This window comes from Pseudoliparis swirei, chromosome 22 (assembly GCF_029220125.1).
Source record: "Pseudoliparis swirei isolate HS2019 ecotype Mariana Trench chromosome 22, NWPU_hadal_v1, whole genome shotgun sequence".
In the NCBI taxonomy this organism is placed as follows: domain Eukaryota; kingdom Metazoa; phylum Chordata; class Actinopteri; order Perciformes; family Liparidae; genus Pseudoliparis; species Pseudoliparis swirei.
The window spans coordinates 12,877,899-12,898,941 of NC_079409.1; the positions used below are offsets into that span (position 1 = coordinate 12,877,899).

A 21,043-nucleotide genomic window follows, 5' to 3' on the forward strand; every position below is an offset into this window, starting at 1 on the left:
TTGACCTTTGACCCGATTGATCCCAAAATCTAATCAAATGGTCCCCAGATAATAACCAATCATCCCACCAAATTTCATGCGATTCGGTTTAAAACTTTTTTTGTTATGCGAGGAACACGCATACAAATAAATAAATAAATAAATAAAGGTAATCATCCTCAAGACCATCGCATACACATCACCAAACTTGATTTAACTAACCCGCTTGTTTTTCTCCTGTGCCTTGGCAATATCCTCTTTGGACTTCTGTAATTGTTCCTTTAGCCTGTCGATCTCATACTTCAGTTCTGCCTCCTGGTTCTGGTGAGATTTCTTGATGGAAATGACCTCCATGACCTTCTTGTCAAACTCCATCCTCTGCTTCTCCACCTCAGACTTGGCCTTCTGTAGATCAGTGCTGTATCGCTGAAGTTCCTGACCAGACATATGGACAATTTGATGGTTACAACTACAGTTGTTAACTTTAAGAAAAACATTATTTTTTTTCATATTTGCTTAAACTATGACTACATCCCAACAGTCGTGCAGTAGGCCGCAAAGATATATAAATAAATCAGGATCCTCTTCCTCCTTTCAATGCTTCTCATTTTATTTGCAAGAATTTATCACGCCTGATGAAAACGACCAATCAGAGTTGAGAAGTCTCTAGTTCAGCTGTCTTAAAGCTCATGAACTTATGATGGTCCAGCAGGAGGGTAGGGACTAGAAGGCACAGAAACCTGAATGTTGTTCATTTTCATCAGTCTCATGTACCGCTGTCTAGATACATTGGGCAAATAGGACAAACACTGTATTTTAGTCACCAACTGTAGCTTTAACCCGTTGATTTTTTGTGAAACAGATAAATCTCATGTGTGGCTGAGTGTACGTTCACCTGGTTGAGGGTCTGTGTGCGGTCGGGGTCCGGCATCTGTCGTTTCATGGTGCCCACTTTGTCCTGGAGCTCCTTCAGTTCCTCCTCAAACTCCTCTTTCTCCAGTCGGCCTTGCAGGAGTCTAAACATTGCAGATCAAAATCAGTTTTCATGTACTCAAAAAGCAAATACGTCATTTAATAATCTACAAACAGGAAATAAATTCTGTGTTACCACAACAGTCAGATGTAATCACAGACAACAAGTCTAGAACACACATATTTGCTAAACATTGATATCCAAGATCATCCACACCACCCCGATAGTGTTACACTGTATTGAGACAAGGACACAAGGATGTCCAGATTGTGATGGTTTTGTTCTGCACCATCGCTGCTTAACCACAGTACTAAATATGGTCCGTATTCCCATTGGGAACCCCTGGTGCATTTTTCAATGTGTATCATGTAGTCATTTGTGAATTAGGGCTGCAAGTGTGGATGGCCTCAGAAATACAGACAGTTGTTATCACAGCTAGCCACATCACACCTACAGGTATGCACACCTAGTAATGACTAATAGTGACTCTCACTGTGTTTTAGGGCAGCTGGGTGGCTCTCTGACAGAGAGCGGGAGAAACATTGGTAGAATGAAAGAGAAGAGATGGACACACATTAGTAGTACAGCAGGTGCAGGACAAACCGAAAAGACGCCGACTAAATACACGTCCAAGTAAGCATAGGAAAGCCCAAATCCAGTTCTGGACGAACTCACTCCTGTTTGCTGGTTCGAAGTTCGTCTCTGGCGGTGTGAAACTGCTCCATCCAGTGGCTGCTCTCGTCTCTACAGTCTTCCAACTGCTGCTGAAGGGAGCGAACCGACACGTTCACACGCAGCCGCTCTGCCTCGATGCCTGCGTGAGACTACAGGAAGAAAGACAGAAGAGTTGAGGGCATGTTTGTTACTACTCCCTCCATTTCATAGACATCAATAGATAGACCACTCTGCAATGTTTGAACCCAACACATCACATGTAAGGTTCACTCAGTTCTTTCTTGCACCTTTGCAGGGCATGCCTAACGCACCTGAGCATGCTTAATGCACCTGAGCATGCCTAACGCACCTGAGCATGCCTAATGCACCTGAGCATGCCTAATGCACCTGAGCATGCTTAATGCACCTGAGCATGCCTAATGCACCTGTGCATGCTGAATGCACCTGAGCATGCTTAATGCACCCGAGCATGCCGAATGCACCCAAGCATGCCGAATGCACCCGAGCATGCGTAATGCACCTGAGCATGCTTAATGCACCTGAGCATGCTTAATGCACCTGCGCATGCTGAATGCACCTGAGCATGCTGAATGCACCCGAGCATGCCGAATGCACCTGTGCATGCTGAATGCACCTGAGCATGCCGAATGCACCTGAGCATGCTTAATGCACCCGAGCATGCCGAATGCACCCGAGCATGCCGAATGCACCTGAGCATGCTTAGTGCACCCGAGCATGCCGAATGCACCTGAGCATGCGTAATGCACCTGAGCATGCTTAATGCACCTGAGCATGCTTAATGCACCTGAGCATGCATAATGCACCTGAGCATGCGTAATGCACCTGTGCATGCATAATTCACCTGAGCATGCATAATTCACCTGAGCATGTTGAATGCACCTGAGCATGCCAAATGCACCTGAGCATGCTTAATGCACCCGAGCATGCCGAATGCACCCGAGCATGCTTAATGCACCTGAGCATGCCGAATGCACCAGAGCATGCCGAATGCACCTGAGCATGCAGCTTCTATTCTGCAGATACTTCATATTAGATCATCCTCTTTATGTTCCTATGCACATATGTATGCATCGGTGGATTTAGGAATGTGTGTGTTTTGCATCCAAGTGTAGAAACTCCACTAAAAGTCATGATACTTTCATATGTGATGTGATGTATGATATATAGACACAATAACTCTTCCAGCATGTAGAAGTGCTTTCTCAGTTTAACTTTTCTCATGTTGTGTCAAACCTGTTCATGTCAAATGTACGTGATAACGAGCTGGCTGGATTGTGCTTGTGTACCTGAGACACCTGCTCCATGCTGCTGCGGAGCTTCTCCATGTCAACGCTGTACTGCTCTCGGAGCACCTCGATTTCTTTGTCATGTGTGGCCACCTCCTCCTTCAGCGCTCCTTTGAGAGCGGTTAGCTCCCTCTCTCTCTGCCTGAGCGTCTCCTCCAACTTCTGTCTCAGCTGGGACACATCCGTCAACTGTGCCTGGCAAGACATCAGGTCCTGCAGACAGAGGTGACACACAGTATTAACATGATGCTTCGGACCTCTTAGCCTCCCGTTGGTGGAGCATTGCTCTTTATGTTTTTTACACACCTTTTTTTCTCTCAACAGAAAGCTAATCTTACTTTAATTGCAAAAGCCTGAACATATCATCAACCTGTCAACATCATGCTATGTGATAAAAAGAAGTAATTTGGTCTCAATTTGAGCGTCGTCTTATTTTAGAAAGATCCTACATTGGGGCGAGATATATTTGTGTGAGCGTGTTTCTGTGATACCGTCTTGTTGCCGTTCTCCCGTCTCAGTTCATCCTGAAACTCTGCCAGCTGGTCCTCCATTTCTCTGACCCGTGCCTCTGCGTTCTCCCTGTCCATACGCAGCTGAGTCAGCCTGCGAGTAAAAGACACACAAACAGACACACCGAATGTAAATGACGATGACATACAGTGTGTCTTGTGAATAAGTGCCAGTGACTGCTTGTTTCATGGACTGTGAGTGTGTGCTTGATAACAAAGTGGGCTAGTCATGCCCCCCCCCCCCTCTAACTCCTGTCCACCAACACCAAACAGACAATGGCACCATGCCCCTTCCTGCTTTCCTCTGTCTGTGTGTTGGAGTGTGTCTATGCGGCCGTGTCCTCACTCTGATTGTGTTTCAATTAATTCTTTCTTCTTCCGGTCCAGCACCTCCCGGAGCTGCAGATTTTCATCCAGACAGGACTCCAGCTCAGCTTTCAGAGCAGGATCAGAATTGCTGACAGAGTTCTACGCACAAGCAGACATGATGAATAAATGAGAGCAGTGAAACATAAGACATCAGGTAGCTCTGGTGGCATGAACAGTGGGGGTTTTAGGAAATGTTAAAGCAGGCTTTGCTTTGGCCCACTGGTCAATATGCATAAAGAATTAAGTTCTTAGGAGCAATTAGAGACAAAGACCTGTCTACCTTCCTTAAAACCACATATAATGAGTAATTATTGAAGTTAGATTACTGTGCCTGTGCACTTTTGACCAGGCCGGAGGGCTTTAGGGATTAATGTGAGGATTAATCTGAAGCTCACTCCAAGAAACTGCCAGCTCTCCTGGTAAAATGAGTTAAAGACATTTAAAAAAAGGTCAGTTTCCTTCTCTCAACCAACAGACAGCTATTCCCTTCACTTGAAAGCTGGTGTTCTCATTTCAGGAAGACTCGGATGAGTATTTATGAGGACATTGGATGTTCACCGTGTAATCAAAGCTGATTATAAGTGGCAGATTACTCTCTGAATTTTAACATGCTGTGGTGGCAGCCAGTTCCAATCCAGTCACGTGAATGTAGGAGGTTCCATGGGTCATCCAAGGCACTGAAACTACAGTCTCAACTAAAAAAGCTTGCACACATTCTCCATATGTCGGGAAAGTATGAGAAACATTTCAGCACTGCTAATATCCTCGTAAGTATTGGAACAGTTATGGAGAAAAAAAGTTTCAATGCCCTCGATTTACCCTTCTTTCCACTTTCAGGGCAGTTTGTAGTTCAGCCATCCTTCTTTCAAGCTCTCTCCTTTCTCTCATCCACTCTTCCTGAGGTCTTTCTTTGGGCTGTTGTCGAAAGAGATATATAGATAAATAATGTGAGCAGTTTTCTATACTGGACATATGAACCAGTGCAGCAATAACTCAAAGAATTCTCTAAAAGGACGAACCTTGAGATGCTGAATCTTCTTAAAGATGGCCTTAACTTTGTGTTTGATGCTAACATCACTCTCATTGGTCCTAAAAGAAGGTGACAATTGACAAATATTTAGCACATGGAACATGGCATTATGATAACTAAATACAACCTGTAAGTGCTATGCAGGGATAACATACCCTTGTCTCAGGATGTTGTATAGAGTCTGCATGACCTGCTCCTCGTCGCTGGTCGTCTCTGCACTCTGACCCTGGTCCAGCAAAAGGTCAGGAGTCACCTTGAGACATAGATCAGAAAACTACTCTTGCAATCTTGCATGCTATGTGGTGTTTGAAGCTCACTAATAATCAGCCGCCATGCCAAGCCATACCAACATCTGGTTCTTACTTGTGGCTCAGTCAGTGTGGCACGTGGGGTGTCCGGAGCGGCATATGTTCCTCGTGATGTCCACTGCGCACCGTGTCCGGGGCTGCGTCCCAGGCTGCTGTGAGTGGAGGACGGCGGTGAGGTGTAGGGGTTGGGTGTGACATGAGGAGATGGAGCTCTGGGATCTTGTTGTTCAGCATCGAGTCCTCTCTGTTGGCCTCCAGAGTCACCACCATCAAACCTGTTTATTAGTCTGTTGACCGGGGTTTTTCTCGGATGTGTTTGTTGAGTAGATTCAGGGTTGGACTGACTGCTCCCCAGCGACCCCATTGACCCGTTGAGCCCTGCTTTGTACGAACCGTCCCACATTTTCCTTCCCAAGCCCCTCTCTCTACTACCGGCACGCTGAACCTGCTCTCTCTCTCCCCTTACTCCAAGTCCTGCATCCAGATTCCCGTAACTTCCAGACTTCCCATCCCCTGGTGGCCTAGACAGCTGAAAATCCTCATCGTCTTCCCCTGCCTCTCCGTCCCTGTCCAGCAGTGACCCATGGGACTGGGCCCTGCGTAGCGCCACACCCGTCCCTGCTCCTCCTCTTTCTACATCAGCCCCCTGTGTTTCTGACTCGGCCTTATCCGTTCTGCGGGGAAGGCTACTGTAACCCGAGGGGTAGTGGGTCTTGAGCTGGACCCCATAAGACTCTCCCTTCTCTCCATTCTTCAGGACAACATATGGCTGGCCAGCGATACCCTGCACCCTGACTGCCACGCCATACTTGGAGGTGGTCTTGGTCCTGGGTTGGGGCCCTGGCTGCCCCCCGCCAGAGTCGTGGAGGTCATCAATGAAGCGGATCTGGACACCGTAGTCCACCGGGGTCTTCCGACCTGAGGAGGGTGTGGTCATTCTGGTAATATGGCAGAGAGCAGAGTAAGGAGAAGAAGAAGGAGGCACGTATGCGGTTAGATCACACATAGAAGAGAGCTTTTCTGCATCCAACCAGCTACACATTGCTCTGGTTTCATATTTACATACCCAAAACATTAGTTTTTCCTTTAGCATTAAAAATCCTAATACTTTCTGAAGGAGTCATATTCACCCCAAAACCATCCTGTTCTGGATTCAGCTGAGACTGAAAAGCTCACAATTTGAGTTGGACAAATAATCAGCCTGATATTTATTAGCTAATAGAGTATTATTGGACTACAGATATATTTGTATCAGTCTATATGTTATCCTACGAGCAAAACAAAGATTCAGTAGGGAAAGGACAAACAAGGTTTTGGCTAATTGGTTCACCAGCTTAGCACTCAATAGTTTACAGAAAAACAGCCTGCTTACTATATTAGTCACAATTAATTAAAAAAATTTAACTTATGAGGATCTGTAACAAGATTGTTTATGTAATGTGTTACTATCGGCCACTATATCTTAATCTAATTCTGACTCTTGAAAATAAATATCAGTTTCGGCCAAATAAATCCAGTATCGTTGGACTATACTCACAAGAGCAGGTTCAGGGACACAGGAGGAAAAAAAGACTGCTACAACAATCAAAAAACAGCGTAACATAAAACAAGTCTTCTCTCAAATTAGGAAATCAGACAAAGAAAACCTCGACACTCATTAACATGCAGCTCTGAAATGTCAAGACCGTGTCAGACAACGCTTTGAACACATACAAAGACGCCGATTTATAGACACCAACACTTAGTTTCTGCCTCTTGACTGCTCGTGTGGACTTTGTCCTCAGTGCTTTCCATTAGTCATTAACCTGAAAGTACACACCCACATATCACTTTCCCCTTGTGAGGACCAACAAAGCTGTTCCCAATGTTTGGAGGTTTCCCTGCCAGATAGTAAACCTATTTCCCTCTTCAAAACTTTAAATGTGAGGACTATTTCATTCTGTTCATTGTACGTGTTGTTCCCGACTCCCTAATCTTCAGAGATGAGTAATTCTGAAACTATTTCTATTCTATTGCAACGGGTTACACCTATGTCATTATCGAATGATAAGTCCCTGTCAGCCTTATTCGTCACTGTCTGAGTGCTGAACACTTCTGATATTACGCTGACTGACTGATCGCGCCTTGTGATAAGTCGCACTGTGAGAGCTCATCCGCATGTCTAATTACACTGCTATTGTTCATTCAACTCACATTAAACCGATTACAACACTTCCTCCTTGACAGCTTTTATTTTCTCTCCACAGCTTTCCAAGGTGAGAGACAGAAGTGTGTTGGGAGTAAAAGGGAGGGTGCGGTGAGAAAGAAAATCAGTGCCCTGTGTGATAAAAAACTAAAATAAAGTTGTACATAAGGATATGACAGTAAGCGAGGAAACACAACCGTGGCCTTTTAGGGTGGCTGTGTGCGTGTGTTGCGTGCGGTGTGTGTGTGAGCATCGTCCGCAGACGGACCTGATCATCAGTCGGGCAAAGCCAGTTGATTTGTTTCCCACCCTTTGGGAACCAGAGGAAACACCATGTCGCAACACATTTGTGCAGCCGAGCATGAGGTCTGCAGCCCACTTCACAGCAAGGTCGAGAGAATCTGAACCGGAACGATCTGTACGGTATAAATGTGCAAAACTGGTGGTACGGATAAGAAAAAGTGAGGTGGTAACAAGGTATTCTCTCTTCCTATCTGTAGTTTCATTCGTGTATGTCGGTGGGGTGATGCGGCCCCAGCTCCAAGAGGGTGAGGGGGAGCTCATCCTATTGTCCAGCTGATGTGGGGCAGAAAATGAGGGCAGCAATTCTGAGAATGCCTAAACAATCCCCGGAGTCTTTCACTCCCTCCCACACCTACTTTTAAAACAGAGGTTTCAGCCGCATAATCTCTCCCTTTTAGGTTTCTCCCCAGAGCGAATGTCTTTTTGCCGCTCTGTAAAATAAACATCCGTTTCCAGTTTCAAAGTGTGTTAAAAAACGAGTTCTTCTCTAAACCCATTTGGTTATACAGCGTCTGTGCTTCCACATTAACATACAGTATCAGTCACAACTTATGCTATTGCTTTCTTTATTTGAAAGAAACATTGTGCGACTCTTCATCCTTTAGAGCTGAAACAATAAATCAATTAGCAATTAAAGGGTGATTATTCTCTTGTTTGCGCTTCTTCATTGTGAGGATGTGTTGCTTTGATCTAATATGATAGTGAACGGACTATCTTTGGGTTTTGGACTGTTGGTCAAAGATATCACTGCTCTAGGAACATTTTCATTTTAAATTGTACCCATAGCATTCTTTTAGCACGCTCTCAAGCAAAGGTCTCACACTTGCATCATTAATAGGATGTGGCTCTAACAACAGGCTGACACCAGTCACGTTACCCTGGAGGTACGCCGACGGCTCTCAGCCTCTGGCCTCAAATTTAATTCCTGCACAGTAAATTGAATTGGAGCCGCTTCCCTGTTACGATCCGAGGTGGAATGGAAAATATAGTTCGGAGATTAGCGCGGGTGAGCAGAGAAAAGGAACAACAGCAATGTGTGGAGTCATGAAAGTGCCTCTGCCGAGCAGCTGTGATCAGATCATCTCCGACCCGGCCGACAACAGAGACAGCTCGACACGGCAGCAAAGGCCGAAGGTCATTTGGGTCTCAACGTGTTATGTGCTGTGTTTAAAATAACATGAATGTATCCGTATGGAAGTGTATGTACTAACAGGATTTCACACAGTCTATCAAGTATAGAATGTTTTAACAATTTGGACATTGACAATGTCTAATTATTATCCATCATTAACATGTTGTTTATCTTCTTCAATTAATTGATTAAGAATTGAGTCTATAAAATGTCAGAATTAATTTAAATCGTTAATTTCCATTTCCAAAGGTGTTGTCTTAACTTTGTTGAGGATGATTTCCAGTAAAAGCTATAAGTGGACCATGCCTTAAGGTGTCAATGTCAAACTGTTTTTAAGGTCAATTATTAACTTGTGTCAGTGACATAAAAGAGACAAAAGCAGCCAACACTAAGATTTGTAAAGTATCACTTTTTGCTGGATTCATTAATTTAAATATTTAATCAGATCACCAACATTGTTGTCAATACATTTAAGACAATTGACTCAATTAACTGTTTCAGCACTCGTGAAACAGTGTGTCCCTTTTCTTCTAGGTGAATTATTAAGGTTTACAGGTGGAACATGGAAAATAGAAACCTGAAGGTGGAATTTAAAAAAAAAAAACAGTAGCTCACGCCTTCAGGGTCCTTTAAGGACAGGCCACCTCAGTCCTCCGGGTATCCTCCCTCTCCATTACATTCCTGACATAAACCCAGGCTCTCTAGAGCCGTCAGTCTCTTTCTAAACGCGCCCCTGCTACCCTTACACGCTCAAACAAACAGCCATTTATTCCTCTTTCAAGCCAAAGAAGTTCATTGGCATAACAAAGAGATACTTCAGTGTTACCAAACAGTACATAAATGACACCATATTAAATACACCCCTCCCTTTCCCCACATTCCAGACACTCATTCCTCTGTCCTTTTTACTTACACAGGCCGAGTGTGTGCGTGTGTGTGTGTGTGTGAGAGAGAGCGCTAAAGAGATAGATTGATTCATGGAAACCCATCTGCACACTCCAGTTGTACCTGTAATATTGGAATAACTTGCCTGTATCACTGTGTCTGGGATTAAGTACAGCTATAAGGTTCAACTTTGTTTGTTTAAATAACACTTAGTCAGCATGTCAGTGGCTCAGCAAGTGCAATGATATGGTTCTTCAATAGTATGACACAACCCATGAGCAATCCACAACACTTCAAAACTATAATCTGCCCTTCTTTCTTGCTTGCATCATCAGTTTCATCCGACTGAAGCTGACTCTTGAATCTCTGCATCACAGACCTGCTCTTCAAAACTATTCTCGAGGGTGCAGAGAATAAAGTTACATGTCATCTTATTATTATAGATATAGATGCTGTACATCCCAGGAGACACATCTCCCTGACAGCAGGTGACGTAACTGTATACCTGCACAGCTCTTCGAGGTCGATGTTTACAGGACTTACATGTGACTTGCAGTGACCCTGAGTGTTTGAACGTCTCACGTGTATTTCACCTCTCAGGAGGAGGAAAGGTTTCCTGACGTCACGTTAGCTGCTCTGTGTCCCTCGAAGCTACCGCGCTAACGTTGGACTGGTGAGCAGAGAGCACACCGATACGAGGCTGGAAGAAACCCAAACTGAACTAACTCCAACAAGGACGCAGGCTTCACGAAGCCAACCCCGAGGACCTTATGCAGGGGAGTAACTGTCTGACAGGTCGCGTCGGTTTGGCTTAGCTGTCTCGCGATGTGAAGTCCAACAACAAGCGTAAAGTTACCTCTTTCTCTTCAGTTGTTCTTCCTCTGCTCCTCTTTAACACTTCCTTTATGTCGACGAGGATTCAAATGTTTTCCACCAAAGTCCACGCAGAACAAGTGGGTGGAATAACAACTCCTGCGTAAATTAACGCAGCAACAAGTTCATTATGCGGCGACTGCAACCTGTTACCTTTGTGGTGATGTAGAAGTCCCGCCCAGTCTCCCCGGAGCAGAAGCTGTGATTGGACTATCGAGCTTGACGAAGGCGGGACTATCGAAATGAGCTACGTTTGCTACTGGTGTCATCTTTACGTCACTCATTCTATGTGCTTGTCCACTTTTTCGTTGTTAAACGAAACGTCCGAATTATAACTTAAGATACAATAAAATGAACTAAAAACTACCGGCATGACCCAGATAAAAGTTAAGCAAACATTGTTCAGGACGAAGGTGAATACGGAGAGGTGCCTCCATGTGTTTGTTGGGCTCCAATGTGCCAGTAGATGGCGCAACTACCCGCTGGTGGTGCAACAGCATCATCGAGGGCGCTTGACAACAAGTTAGAACTCTGAGCTACAAGTGCATGACCTCCAGTAACGTGGGACTGCAGCTGAAAGAGTATCCAAGGTCTCTTACTGCCACTTTACAGATATTGTATCAAGTAAGTGGTTGTTTGGTTGCTTCAAGATGCAATTTAGCTGTTTCTATCATGAAATCATGATTTTGCAATTGTATTTCTGTGTAATTCTGATTGTGTGGCATGTTTAGTGTTGTCTGTAATCCATTGGTATTGCTACCTATTTTGACAAATCAATATTATTTAACTGTAGACAAGAACAATCTTCAAAGATCCATATTAATATATACACATCTGAGACTGTAGACGGCCCTATAGTCTCAGATGTTTATCCATTGAAATGAGAACAGTCAAACTTCTACTCCGCCCCGCACACACGGCCCCTCCCCAATCTCCAGTGACATCCAACAATCTGTGCACACAACTTTACTCTCCATCTCATCACCTCGACAAGCTGGAAACATTATCTCACGCTCCGGGAATGGGAACTTTACTAGGTTCAAAGAAAAACTTTGAGTTCTTTCGCATTTACGCTCTACAGAAGCTACTTTTCAAATTGCAGGGATAGTTGTTACTGCAGGTGCGAAGTGACATCAACCAGGCATTCACTGGCCAATGACTTCCAAGACGCACCACACGGTGTAAGGGGGTTTCAGACGGTAGGAATCCGTTTAGCACCACGTAGGCGGTCTAAAATTGACGATTCTGAGATTGTTGTAATTACAGGGAACAGTTACTTTAACCAAGGCGTGCGTAACATGTTTGCGTAAAGTTGGAGCTGACGCGCACGGTCCAAAGGTAGTTGCAGTGGGCACCTAATATAAGTACGTATACAAGACAATAAGTGTGCTAACTTTTTAGCCTGTGCTAAGTGTTAATACCTTAACAACCATGGCAAGATGGTTCAGAGATTTCCCTATCAACCTAAAGAACGGGAATGAACGGGTCCGCTCGGCCTCTGAATCTGGTCCACAAACTCGCACCAAACCATCGTTTTCTCGTGACAGCCTAAAAGGAAATCCGCGAAAAGATGGGGGAGTTGGGGGTTTACTTGCAGGGAGAAACAGGAAAAATTCGGCTACAGAATTGGGTCGTAACACCATTGGTTCTGGTGGGACAATCTGGGATAGTCTCACACCTGGAAAAGGTCGCAAAAACTCCAAGGTCGAGACTTGGACGTCAGATGAGAACCGTCAGGTTCGGACCTCTAGTCTGGCGCAAGCGTACATCAGCAGGATGATCAAGGTGGACAAACAAGACAAGACCCCCAAACTCAACGGGATAAGTGAACAGAAGCAGCCCGAGAACGTAAAGGGAAGTTCTGACATTAAAACAACGGTAAGTAACTTCTTAAAATGGAACACATTGACACTTTTTACCTCATATTTTATGCTATTTGCTATTTAGCTATTTATTTGAATCAAAGAAAACCATGAAGAAGCTGCTGCTGCAGCATGCAGATACAAAGTTAATATTACTTTACAGTGCAAAACAAAAGACCATTTAATCGTGAGCTTGAAGCCAGTGCTCCCCTTTGTGTTTACCATCCCCACCTCAGTTCATAACCCTCTATTCAGTTTCTGCTCTCAAAAGAATACAATGCAGTTTCACTACATTGTCACATCAAACACGCAAACACAATGTGCTGACTTCTATGCACTCTTTCTGCTTGTCTCTCCATTGCTTGTCACTTCTTCATGGACACTATACACACACACACACACACACACACAGACACACACTCTCCCCCCCTGTCAGCTCTGTTGTCTTTGGGTAAATGTAACTTCTGAACACTTATAGCAGCCCAGCGTTGTTCTTTCTGATGAGTTTGACCTCTCACAGCTGATCATCCTGGAGGACTACGCAGATCCTTTTGATGCGGAGAACACCAAGGAGCAGAGGGAGGCTGAGAGAGCAGGAGTGAATGATGGGTACATGGAGCCTTATGACGCTCAGGTCATCATCACAGGTGAGTTTAGGATCATCATATATCTCATCATTTACAATCATGGCAGGGCCAAAGAGGCATGATCTAGACTGCAGAACATCAATACATTTATTTACATCTTAACACTCATTGTTTATCATCTTTGGTCATGTAAATGATATAAAAGCCAAGAAATACACAGCTAAGTTTTAAAGGGACTCATAGCGTAAAACTAGACCCTCCGTCTCTTTGCCGACTTCCCTCCTGGCTGGCAGTTGCCGTATAAACAGTGTTTTGCAGGGACAATGGGTGCAGCTTCCTCTTCCAACTTCCTGTCTCCTGGCCCTGTTTCCTTTGCCCCATTCTCTTGATAGGAAGTTGGCCCCAGTGCCCCCCCCCCTCCCCCCCCGCCCCACACACAGACACACACATTTATGATCCTTTACGTGTGAAAAGAATCGAAAGACCCCCCTGGTCTCGCCCAATCACTTCCCAGCAGCCAGGAAGTTGCCTGGTCAGTCAGCCAATCAGCAGCTGTGTTGACCTTTTCTTCCTGTAGCTCCATTGTTTGGTCACACAATAGTGCAGACACACAGGCTACCTGTCAGGCAGTAAAGAAACACAAGTGAAATTCCCCTAGAAGTTAACGACATGTCATAACAAACCTAATTTAGAGATCAAATCACTCTTGACAGGCAGATTTGGTAAATCCATCTGGCCCCATATACACATGTATTAGCCTATACACTGTATCTAAAACTAGTGAGGATACTTTATACTAACTCACATTAAAAACATCACTCAACTCTTTAATAAGCGTACCACTTTGAGTTGATGGACAAACTTACCAGTTTACTTTAAAGTAACAAATGTGCATCACGAAAGTGCATTTTAATCTCACTTAGTTTGGACATTATCCCTTTTCTGTTGTTTTTAATTTCCTACTCTACTTGATGTACACATTAATTTACATCAAATATTACTTTGAGGCGGTGATTATTTTCCTTTAGAAAATGTACTCAGTTGTCAGTTTATTAGATGCATCTTACCAAAACTAATGTAGCGATACAACAGCAGCTCAGCAATACATTATACTTTCATGAAGGTTAAACTAATTCATTTGAATTTATACCATTTTAGAGAGATGTTGATTTAACTTTATAGTCATTTTTAATGCACAATATTAGAGACACCTCTCAGCTTAATTACCCGAGGACCAACAGCACCACAAACGACGAAATGATCATTAAGTTGAATCATCATCTCTCTTGAAAAGTTTCAACAGAAACGAAACAGAAACTTCATGAATGTTGTATATATATATATAAATATTACAGGACTGTTTCATGAGACTGTATTAGTTTAAGCTCAGTGTAACTCATATAGATAACTGAGGGTATAATTTCAAGGCAAATCTGTGTTGTGAAAAGTCAACCTGGACTGGAAGAGCTCACTATGGTTGAAGCAGCTCAATGCAGTATGGTTTTACAGAATCACGATGTGAATGTAGCTGAATATGATACGAACAGATAAAGCATTTACTAATGACATATTATGAATTACAATTTGTTCGCGGTTGGTTGATGTGTGGCAAGTCAAACACAGAAGGATCCTCTAAAAATAAAAAATAAATAAAAATAGTAATATGACATTGAGCTAATGACTGCTTTGTCTAGGATCCTTAAGAAAACACATACACATGTCTCAGGGCTTAGTCCAACAACAAAAGAACAATCAATTCAAGGTCCCTAAAGACTTGCAACACTGTCACTTGCTTTGTTTAAAATGTCTTCTTTGTGACGTTTTGAGGCCAAAAGCCTGTCAAGGAGCTGGTTTTTCAATTGGAACAGAGGAGCCAATTTTGGCTCAAAACATTTCTAAAAGAAAGAAAGAATACATGTTAACAAGAGCAGATATTTTCCTGCAGATAATACAGTGTTTGCCTAATATGACGTACTGTCTGTCCTTCATGTCCTTGATGCCATTTCCAATCACATGACCACTGTGCTGCAGAGGTTCGTAGACGTGGTTCCAAAGACCTCCTGAAAGTGTGCGTTCTGCTGGACCGAGGCAAGACGGAGGGGAAGGGGGACGAGGGGAAACCCCCCCTCCCTAACATCTACGACACACCCTATGAGGGCGGGCTGGAAGGCGACAGTGGGGGGGTGTGGATCCCTGTCACGCGGCCAGAGTCTGACGCCCGTCCCGCCGGAGAGTACGAACTGCCCTGGGAGTGGAGAAAGGAGGACATTGTTCGAGCGCTGTCAGGTAGAGAATGGGAGAGAGGGATTATGGGAAGGGGGTTTAGGGTGTGGAGGAAGGATGCCATGAGTTTTATTTGTTCAGTAATGCCACAACATTTTCGTGTTTGCTTTAGAAAGGAAACAAAACAATCCTGCTGAATCAATTTCCAGAGATATGTTTACTTTGGTAGCTCTGGGATGCTTTAATAGAACTACATTATAAAAGGTTGATGTTGTCTCTCCTGCATCCTTCAGCTCAGTTTGAGGCCGTGGATTGTTCTCCCACTAAAGAGAACGGTTCAACCTCCACCCGCCAGCAGCAGCAGCAGCACACCCTGAGGCAGAAGAACTGGAACCATAAAATACTCGTACCAGCTTCTCCATCCTCCTCTTCTTCTCCCTCCTTTCCCTCCTCTCCTATTCTCAAACTCTCCCCTCTCTCACCCCCATCTCCCTCCTTCCCCACCCTAAAGCTATCACCCCTCTCACCCTCTTCTAGTCCCAACAAACTTTCTCCTCCATCTCCTACCTCCCCCAGTGCCCCATTGGAAGGGGAGGCAGCCAAAGTGGACCCCAGCCTGTCCCTGGAGAAGCAGAGGTAAGGAGGGAGAAGACGTACGTATCCACGGGAAGGAGGCGGAGATATGACGTTTATTAATGTTAGTGTGGAATAAATAAGAACACTTATGCACACTGAACTATAGCTCATAAACTTTACTGGACTGAAAGAAGAAACATATCGGCCCTATGAGTTCATCATCAGCCCAATGTGCAATATGCTGACTTCATGCTCAATAATACACTCAAGATACAATACATGGTCAAGAACAGTTGTAGCAATCACAAATAATGACATCGCTAATATTTAAAAAATATGACATCATTGTACAAGATGCAATGGACCCCACTGAAATACATATAAACCATTTAAAGAGAGGTAATGTGGTTATGTATACAGTATGCAGGTTTTCTCCCACAGGTCATGTGAATCGTACTTTAGTCTTTTGGTACACTTGTGATTGTAACGGCTCCATTGCCGTCACCCGTGGGTTTCCCCCAAAAGCACCAAGAATCAGCCATGAACAAAGAGGTTCCGTTCTATAACTTATTTTATTGTGTTCCACACAACACCGAGCAGACCGCAAGACTGCGCCTCTGCTCACTTTCCTTTCTCCCCTCCACTCTCAACTGGGAGCTTTTATGAGGGCGGCCTTAGCTGCTGACTAATTGCCAATCACCAGCAGCCGAGGCCAAATTGGAGACAGCTGCCACATTGCAGGTCACACTGCAGGTCCCACTGCAGGTTCAACCTTGAAGAGGATTAGCGGATTGACGAAATTAAACAAATGCGACCAGGGTTGAGCCATTTGGTTGCCCTGATGTTATGTTTGTGTATTATTAGTTTTTATCAAAATTAACTCCACAATTCTCTGAAACTCTGCAGAGCAAATGGAACTTTCTGTTCTCCTGTCTGCTTTCTGTGGTGCTTGTGTTTGTTAGGACAGTAAGGAAAAAGCTTTTTAGTTTTTTCTTTTGGCCTTTCTCTTAACCCTCGCTGTGACGACCTCTGTGAGAACAGCGCCCTCCACAGTTTTCGTAAAAATTGTAAAGCAGTTGTAGATTTCCTTTCACATCAGATCTGGTGACTCACAATGTCAAATCCAGCAGAGGCTGCCAGTAGTCTTGGCTAAAACCACACATATTTTACACGTGGCACGTAAACCTTTTTTGTTGTTGTTTGGCGAGTAGCAGGCCTTGAGCATATCTCACAATAAGGTGCTGAGCATAACTGCTGAAGGGAGGTGAGGCTTGAATAGATAGAGAGACTCTAGCTGCAAACCTTCTGTCCTCATCTCAGTAAGTACGGCCTCTCTGTTCAGATAGGGGACATGTGGGGACTTGCTCAGAGCATATTCCAACATGTGTCCAACATTTGTTCCTCTCATGTTGTGGCTGAATGTCAGTGTGTTTTGCCTTCAAGAATCAAGGTCACATACAGTCTGGTTATATTATGGCTGTGGCTTGTAGCCCCTGTCAGTAGCGCCTTGTGTCCTATTAAGCCATACATTGAGTTATTTCTTTTTATTGATCCCTCTGCCCTCTCAAGTTCACCTTTGATATCGTAAACTCACTCAGTTCTCCATATACGTCAGGCTGATTTACGAAGACTGTAAATCTCTGTGTCTGTGCATTTTATTCCTCCCGTTTTTCTCGGTCTGGCCATCATCACCTATTATTCTTATCTTGACATCAAACTTATCGCCATATGTCATTGCGCTATATGTCAATAATCTGCTCTCTCTCTGTGTTCGCCCCCTCCTTCAAGCTGGTACCATGGCAGTGTGAGCCGGCAACAGGCGGAAGCTCAGCTGCAGCGCTGCAGAGAAGCCAGCTTCCTGGTGAGGGACAGCGAATCAGGAACCAGCAAGTACTCCATCGCTCTGAAGTGAGTTCACGGATGTGTGTATTTCATTTGAGGGTTTTTGTTGATGAGCACGGTAAAGACACGCTATATAGAGTTACGTGTAGGTGCTCATTAACATCATATGTTGTCAACTTTTATGTTGTTGCATCATAATTTCAGGTTTTCCTCTGCTGAGTTACAACGGTGACATCAAACATTGATTTTCTGATTCAAAGTTTTGTATATATTTAAATTATAAATATATCTTTAATATAAAAAATATATTTAATATTTATTTTTACAAATATTTAAAAGATAAATGGTCATTTAAAAATATTTATCATTTAAAAATGTATCTTGTCTTTTATACTGGACACAATATATTAAGGCTGGAGCCCATTGACTTTGCCTCCACATTGATTGAGGAATTACTGAAGTGTTACAGCAACCAACATTGTGGCGCAAACCTCTCAGGCTTTAATGCATGAGAATGTGTCATTAGTAGAGTTGACACTCCTGATAAGTGTGCCAGTAACAGGTTCTCTGGATAGAGGCTAAAATCCTGGTGTGTGTGTGTGTGTGTGTGTGTGTGTGTGTGTGTGTGTGTGTGTGTGTGTGTGTGTGTGTGTGTGTGTGTGTGTGTGTGTGTGTGTGTGTGTGTGTGTGTGTGTGTAGGTGTGTGTGTGTGTGTGTGCGCGCATGCGCCTGAGTACACATTTGTTGAAAGCTGCTCATTCATTTGAGAGTCCACATCATTAACTCCATTTACACATCCACTGAACTCTGTAAACATGTGCAGCCTCATTTGGGGAGAGATAGATAACAGAGCACTTTTATTTTGTTACAACATTATGAGGTGTCCATTCATCAGCATCGTCTTGCTGTGTGTCTTTTATTTGCAGTTGGGAATATATCTTTATGGTTTCGCTTTGTCCTTTTCCACTAGGACCAGTCAGAGTTGTGTGCACATCATTGTGGCCCAGACGAAGAGCGTTAAGTGTTTGGGCTTCACGCTGGATCAGAGCAGCTGTGTCTTCCCCAGCATCCCTGAGCTGGTCCACCACTACTGCACGCACAGACTGCCCTTCACTGGAGCAGCGCATATGACCTTGCAGCATCCTGTGCCCAGGCCGCACTGAACATACGTAAAGGACGAACTAACACGCTGGGACATGAATATACACTTGCATACATGTATTACACATGTATTACACATGTATGCACACATGCACACAGACGTACGCACATTAACTTGTCAATACATGTGTGCACACATACTCAAAGATATGCTGCTTAGGATCGTCCTGCGTACAACCTTTTTTTTCAAATGTTTGTATCTCTTACATGCGCTACAATGATCAAAGGCATACCTTACAATAACCGTTGATGACATTGTTATATTTGTGTCCAGTCCAAACACCGTCCTGAATGTATTCATAGTTACAGGAAAACCATCCCTTCTTCTTCCCAGCCCGGTGTCTTTGTTCGCCCATTGTCTTGTCCAGCCGCCCTGCAGGCATGATAATGTTTTGGCCATTCAGTGTCATTGATTTCTATAATTCCTGAAATAAATCCCATGAAGCCCTACGCTTACTGTAATCAATCGGATATTTGATTGAAATGGAGAGGTTTGTAATCTTTTTTTAGACAGAGGTGGGGACACCATGAATTCGCTCCATGCCAATTCGGCTTGGTCTGTGAGGTCAATACACCTGATTAGAGTATATTCATGCATCCACCTGACATTTCAATCAGCCTATTGATCCATCCTGAAAATCAGGCTCATTCGCCACCCTCTGACCGTCAAGAGAAAGAGCTTTATTGATTTGGTGATTAGAACTTGGGAGGGGTCTTATAACATTACAGTGCCCGGTCAGAGTGTGTGTAAGTGCAAAATAAATATGTGAATGTCAATTCATGAACCTTCACTGGAATCTAAATGAATCTGTGATTAAAAAGCTATCTTACTTTATTGTGAATGAACTGAAAACGTAACCCTGAAATGTATCTGCTGTATGCATACATGATGTGTGTATAAAGTGCTTGTTGGATTGTTTCTATTGCACAATGATGTGGGTTGTACATTATTGTTGGAAGACCTTCATACAGTAAAGAAAAGCAATTAATATTAACAGTAGACAAACAGTGTTATTAATAGACATGCCGGTGGAAAAGTCAAAGCATAAGTTCCAGAAAAAAGCACTGAAAGAGATGAGAAGCTAAACAGAGCAGATTCACTGTGTGCGTTTCTCTTGTAGCTGTAAAACCAGTGACCTGAGTGTGAAATCAATTACAGTTACACACACATGCAACCTCATGCACACACACACATGCACCTACTTCTAGCCAATAGACACAGACAAACACTGTACACACTTACAAAATGCATACATGAATAGTGCACACACACACATAGCATTTACTCACGCAATCCAAGAGGCGGTGCATTTACAGGAAACCACAACACACACATGAAGCTTCTCCCAAAACAGAGAAGCTTTATCCTCACAATGATGCATGGAAGCATGTGTTTGTGGTAAGATATGTCAAACCAGTAAACACCAATGTATTGGTATGCATGAGTATCTCTTCAAGTGTGTGTGTGTGTGTGTGTGTGTGTGTATGTGCAAGTGTGAATCTGCCAATGTGTGCACCCATGTGTGCATTTATGTATGTGTGCAGTCATGCTATGTGACTGTGTGTGTGTGTGTGTGTGTATGTGTGTGTGAGAGAGATAGTCAGAATTTTTCTGTTCAGGGATTACCAGGTTGCCATGGTGATGAGTTAGAGTGAGGTAGGGCCATCTCAACAGGGAATGAGGAGAGGGAGGAGAGAAGAAGAGTCAGAGGGAGGAGAGACAGGCTGCAGCATAAGAAGAGCTATGAATAACCGTGTCCACAGTGCCATAGTAGCGATGGCTCTGCACAGAATAGCCTGCTTGGTTTGTGAATGGAGAGCTCAACATGTAACGTCAGAGCAGTGCCATACATGAGTAAGTACAAACTAATAAGCTACACTCCGCTTATCAGCTACTGACTTCTTTGCACTTAATTAATCATATGACACCTCCTCAAGGGGTCAAAGTGCAGGGTCGACAAGAACGAATACATGCCTTGCTCAAGGGCAGATGCTTATTTCTACGAGCTTGCGCCAAGGCTCTCTGCACTCAAAGAAATGACTCATTGGATGAACTCAATTACATTTTTGGCAGGTTTTCCATCCAATAATTATATGCAACTCCAACTCAAATTTAGCACATCAGTGCAATAAAATGTAATTAAGTTAGTCCAACTCATTTGAATCAAATACATCTAAAATAAAATAACGATATTCATTAAATTAATTAAATTTGTGTTTGTCCAACTCAAAATATAAACTAACTAACTAACAAAATATGCAAA

At 43.6% G+C, this 21,043-nt stretch overlaps 2 protein-coding genes across 7 annotated transcripts in view; one reads left to right on the forward strand and one right to left on the reverse strand.

Moving 5' to 3' along the window:
* Positions 1–11,044, reverse strand: part of LOC130213146 (cingulin) — a 16,609-nt gene extending 5,565 nt beyond the window's left edge. Inside the window, exons 1-12 of one of the 5 annotated variants that reach the window (XM_056444605.1) lie at positions 10,512–11,044; positions 5,206–6,088; positions 4,998–5,095; positions 4,832–4,901; positions 4,632–4,727; positions 3,790–3,911; positions 3,426–3,537; positions 2,935–3,147; positions 1,628–1,776; positions 1,446–1,472; positions 875–995; positions 202–414 (exon numbers count right to left, since the gene is read on the reverse strand). In XM_056444605.1, the coding sequence (XP_056300580.1) occupies positions 202–414; positions 875–995; positions 1,446–1,472; positions 1,628–1,776; positions 2,935–3,147; positions 3,426–3,537; positions 3,790–3,911; positions 4,632–4,727; positions 4,832–4,901; positions 4,998–5,095; positions 5,206–6,087 (2,103 nt within the window). In that variant the 5' untranslated portion in view covers position 6,088; positions 10,512–11,044. Of the gene's footprint in view, positions 1–201; positions 415–874; positions 996–1,445; positions 1,473–1,627; positions 1,777–2,934; positions 3,148–3,425; positions 3,538–3,789; positions 3,912–4,631; positions 4,728–4,831; positions 4,902–4,997; positions 5,096–5,205; positions 6,339–6,687; positions 6,856–10,511 lie in introns of those variants that run through there. The other 4 variants (XM_056444604.1, XM_056444603.1, XM_056444601.1 and 1 more) reach the window with 4 other exon arrangements.
* A 79-nt stretch (positions 11,045–11,123) lies between these two features.
* she (Src homology 2 domain containing E) lies at positions 11,124–19,698 on the forward strand. 2 transcript variants are annotated; one of them, XR_008835455.1, is made up of 7 exons: positions 11,124–12,406; positions 12,911–13,037; positions 15,009–15,263; positions 15,494–15,836; positions 17,565–17,684; positions 18,589–18,835; positions 18,895–19,698. XR_008835455.1 is itself a non-coding variant. In XM_056444608.1 (6 exons), the coding sequence occupies exons 1-6, from the start codon at positions 11,960–11,962 to the stop codon at positions 18,779–18,781; spliced, it is 1,485 nt and encodes a 494-aa protein (XP_056300583.1). In that variant the 5' UTR covers positions 11,124–11,959; the 3' UTR covers positions 18,782–19,698. The 2 variants fall into 2 exon arrangements, 1 of the variants encoding a protein (XP_056300583.1); XM_056444608.1 differs by having other exon boundaries at positions 18,589–19,698.
* Positions 19,699–21,043: the final 1,345 nt, after the last annotated feature.

Excerpts from the sequence above, each read along its gene's own strand:
- she (XM_056444608.1), top strand. The coding sequence starts at position 11,960 with ATGGCAAGATGGTTCAGAGATTTCCCTATCAACCTAAAGAACGGGAAT. Across the intron at positions 12,407-12,910 it reads GTTCTGACATTAAAACAACG|CTGATCATCCTGGAGGACTA; the intron begins GTAAGTAACTTC and ends GACCTCTCACAG. Across the intron at positions 13,038-15,008 it reads CGCTCAGGTCATCATCACAG|AGGTTCGTAGACGTGGTTCC; the intron begins GTGAGTTTAGGA and ends ACTGTGCTGCAG.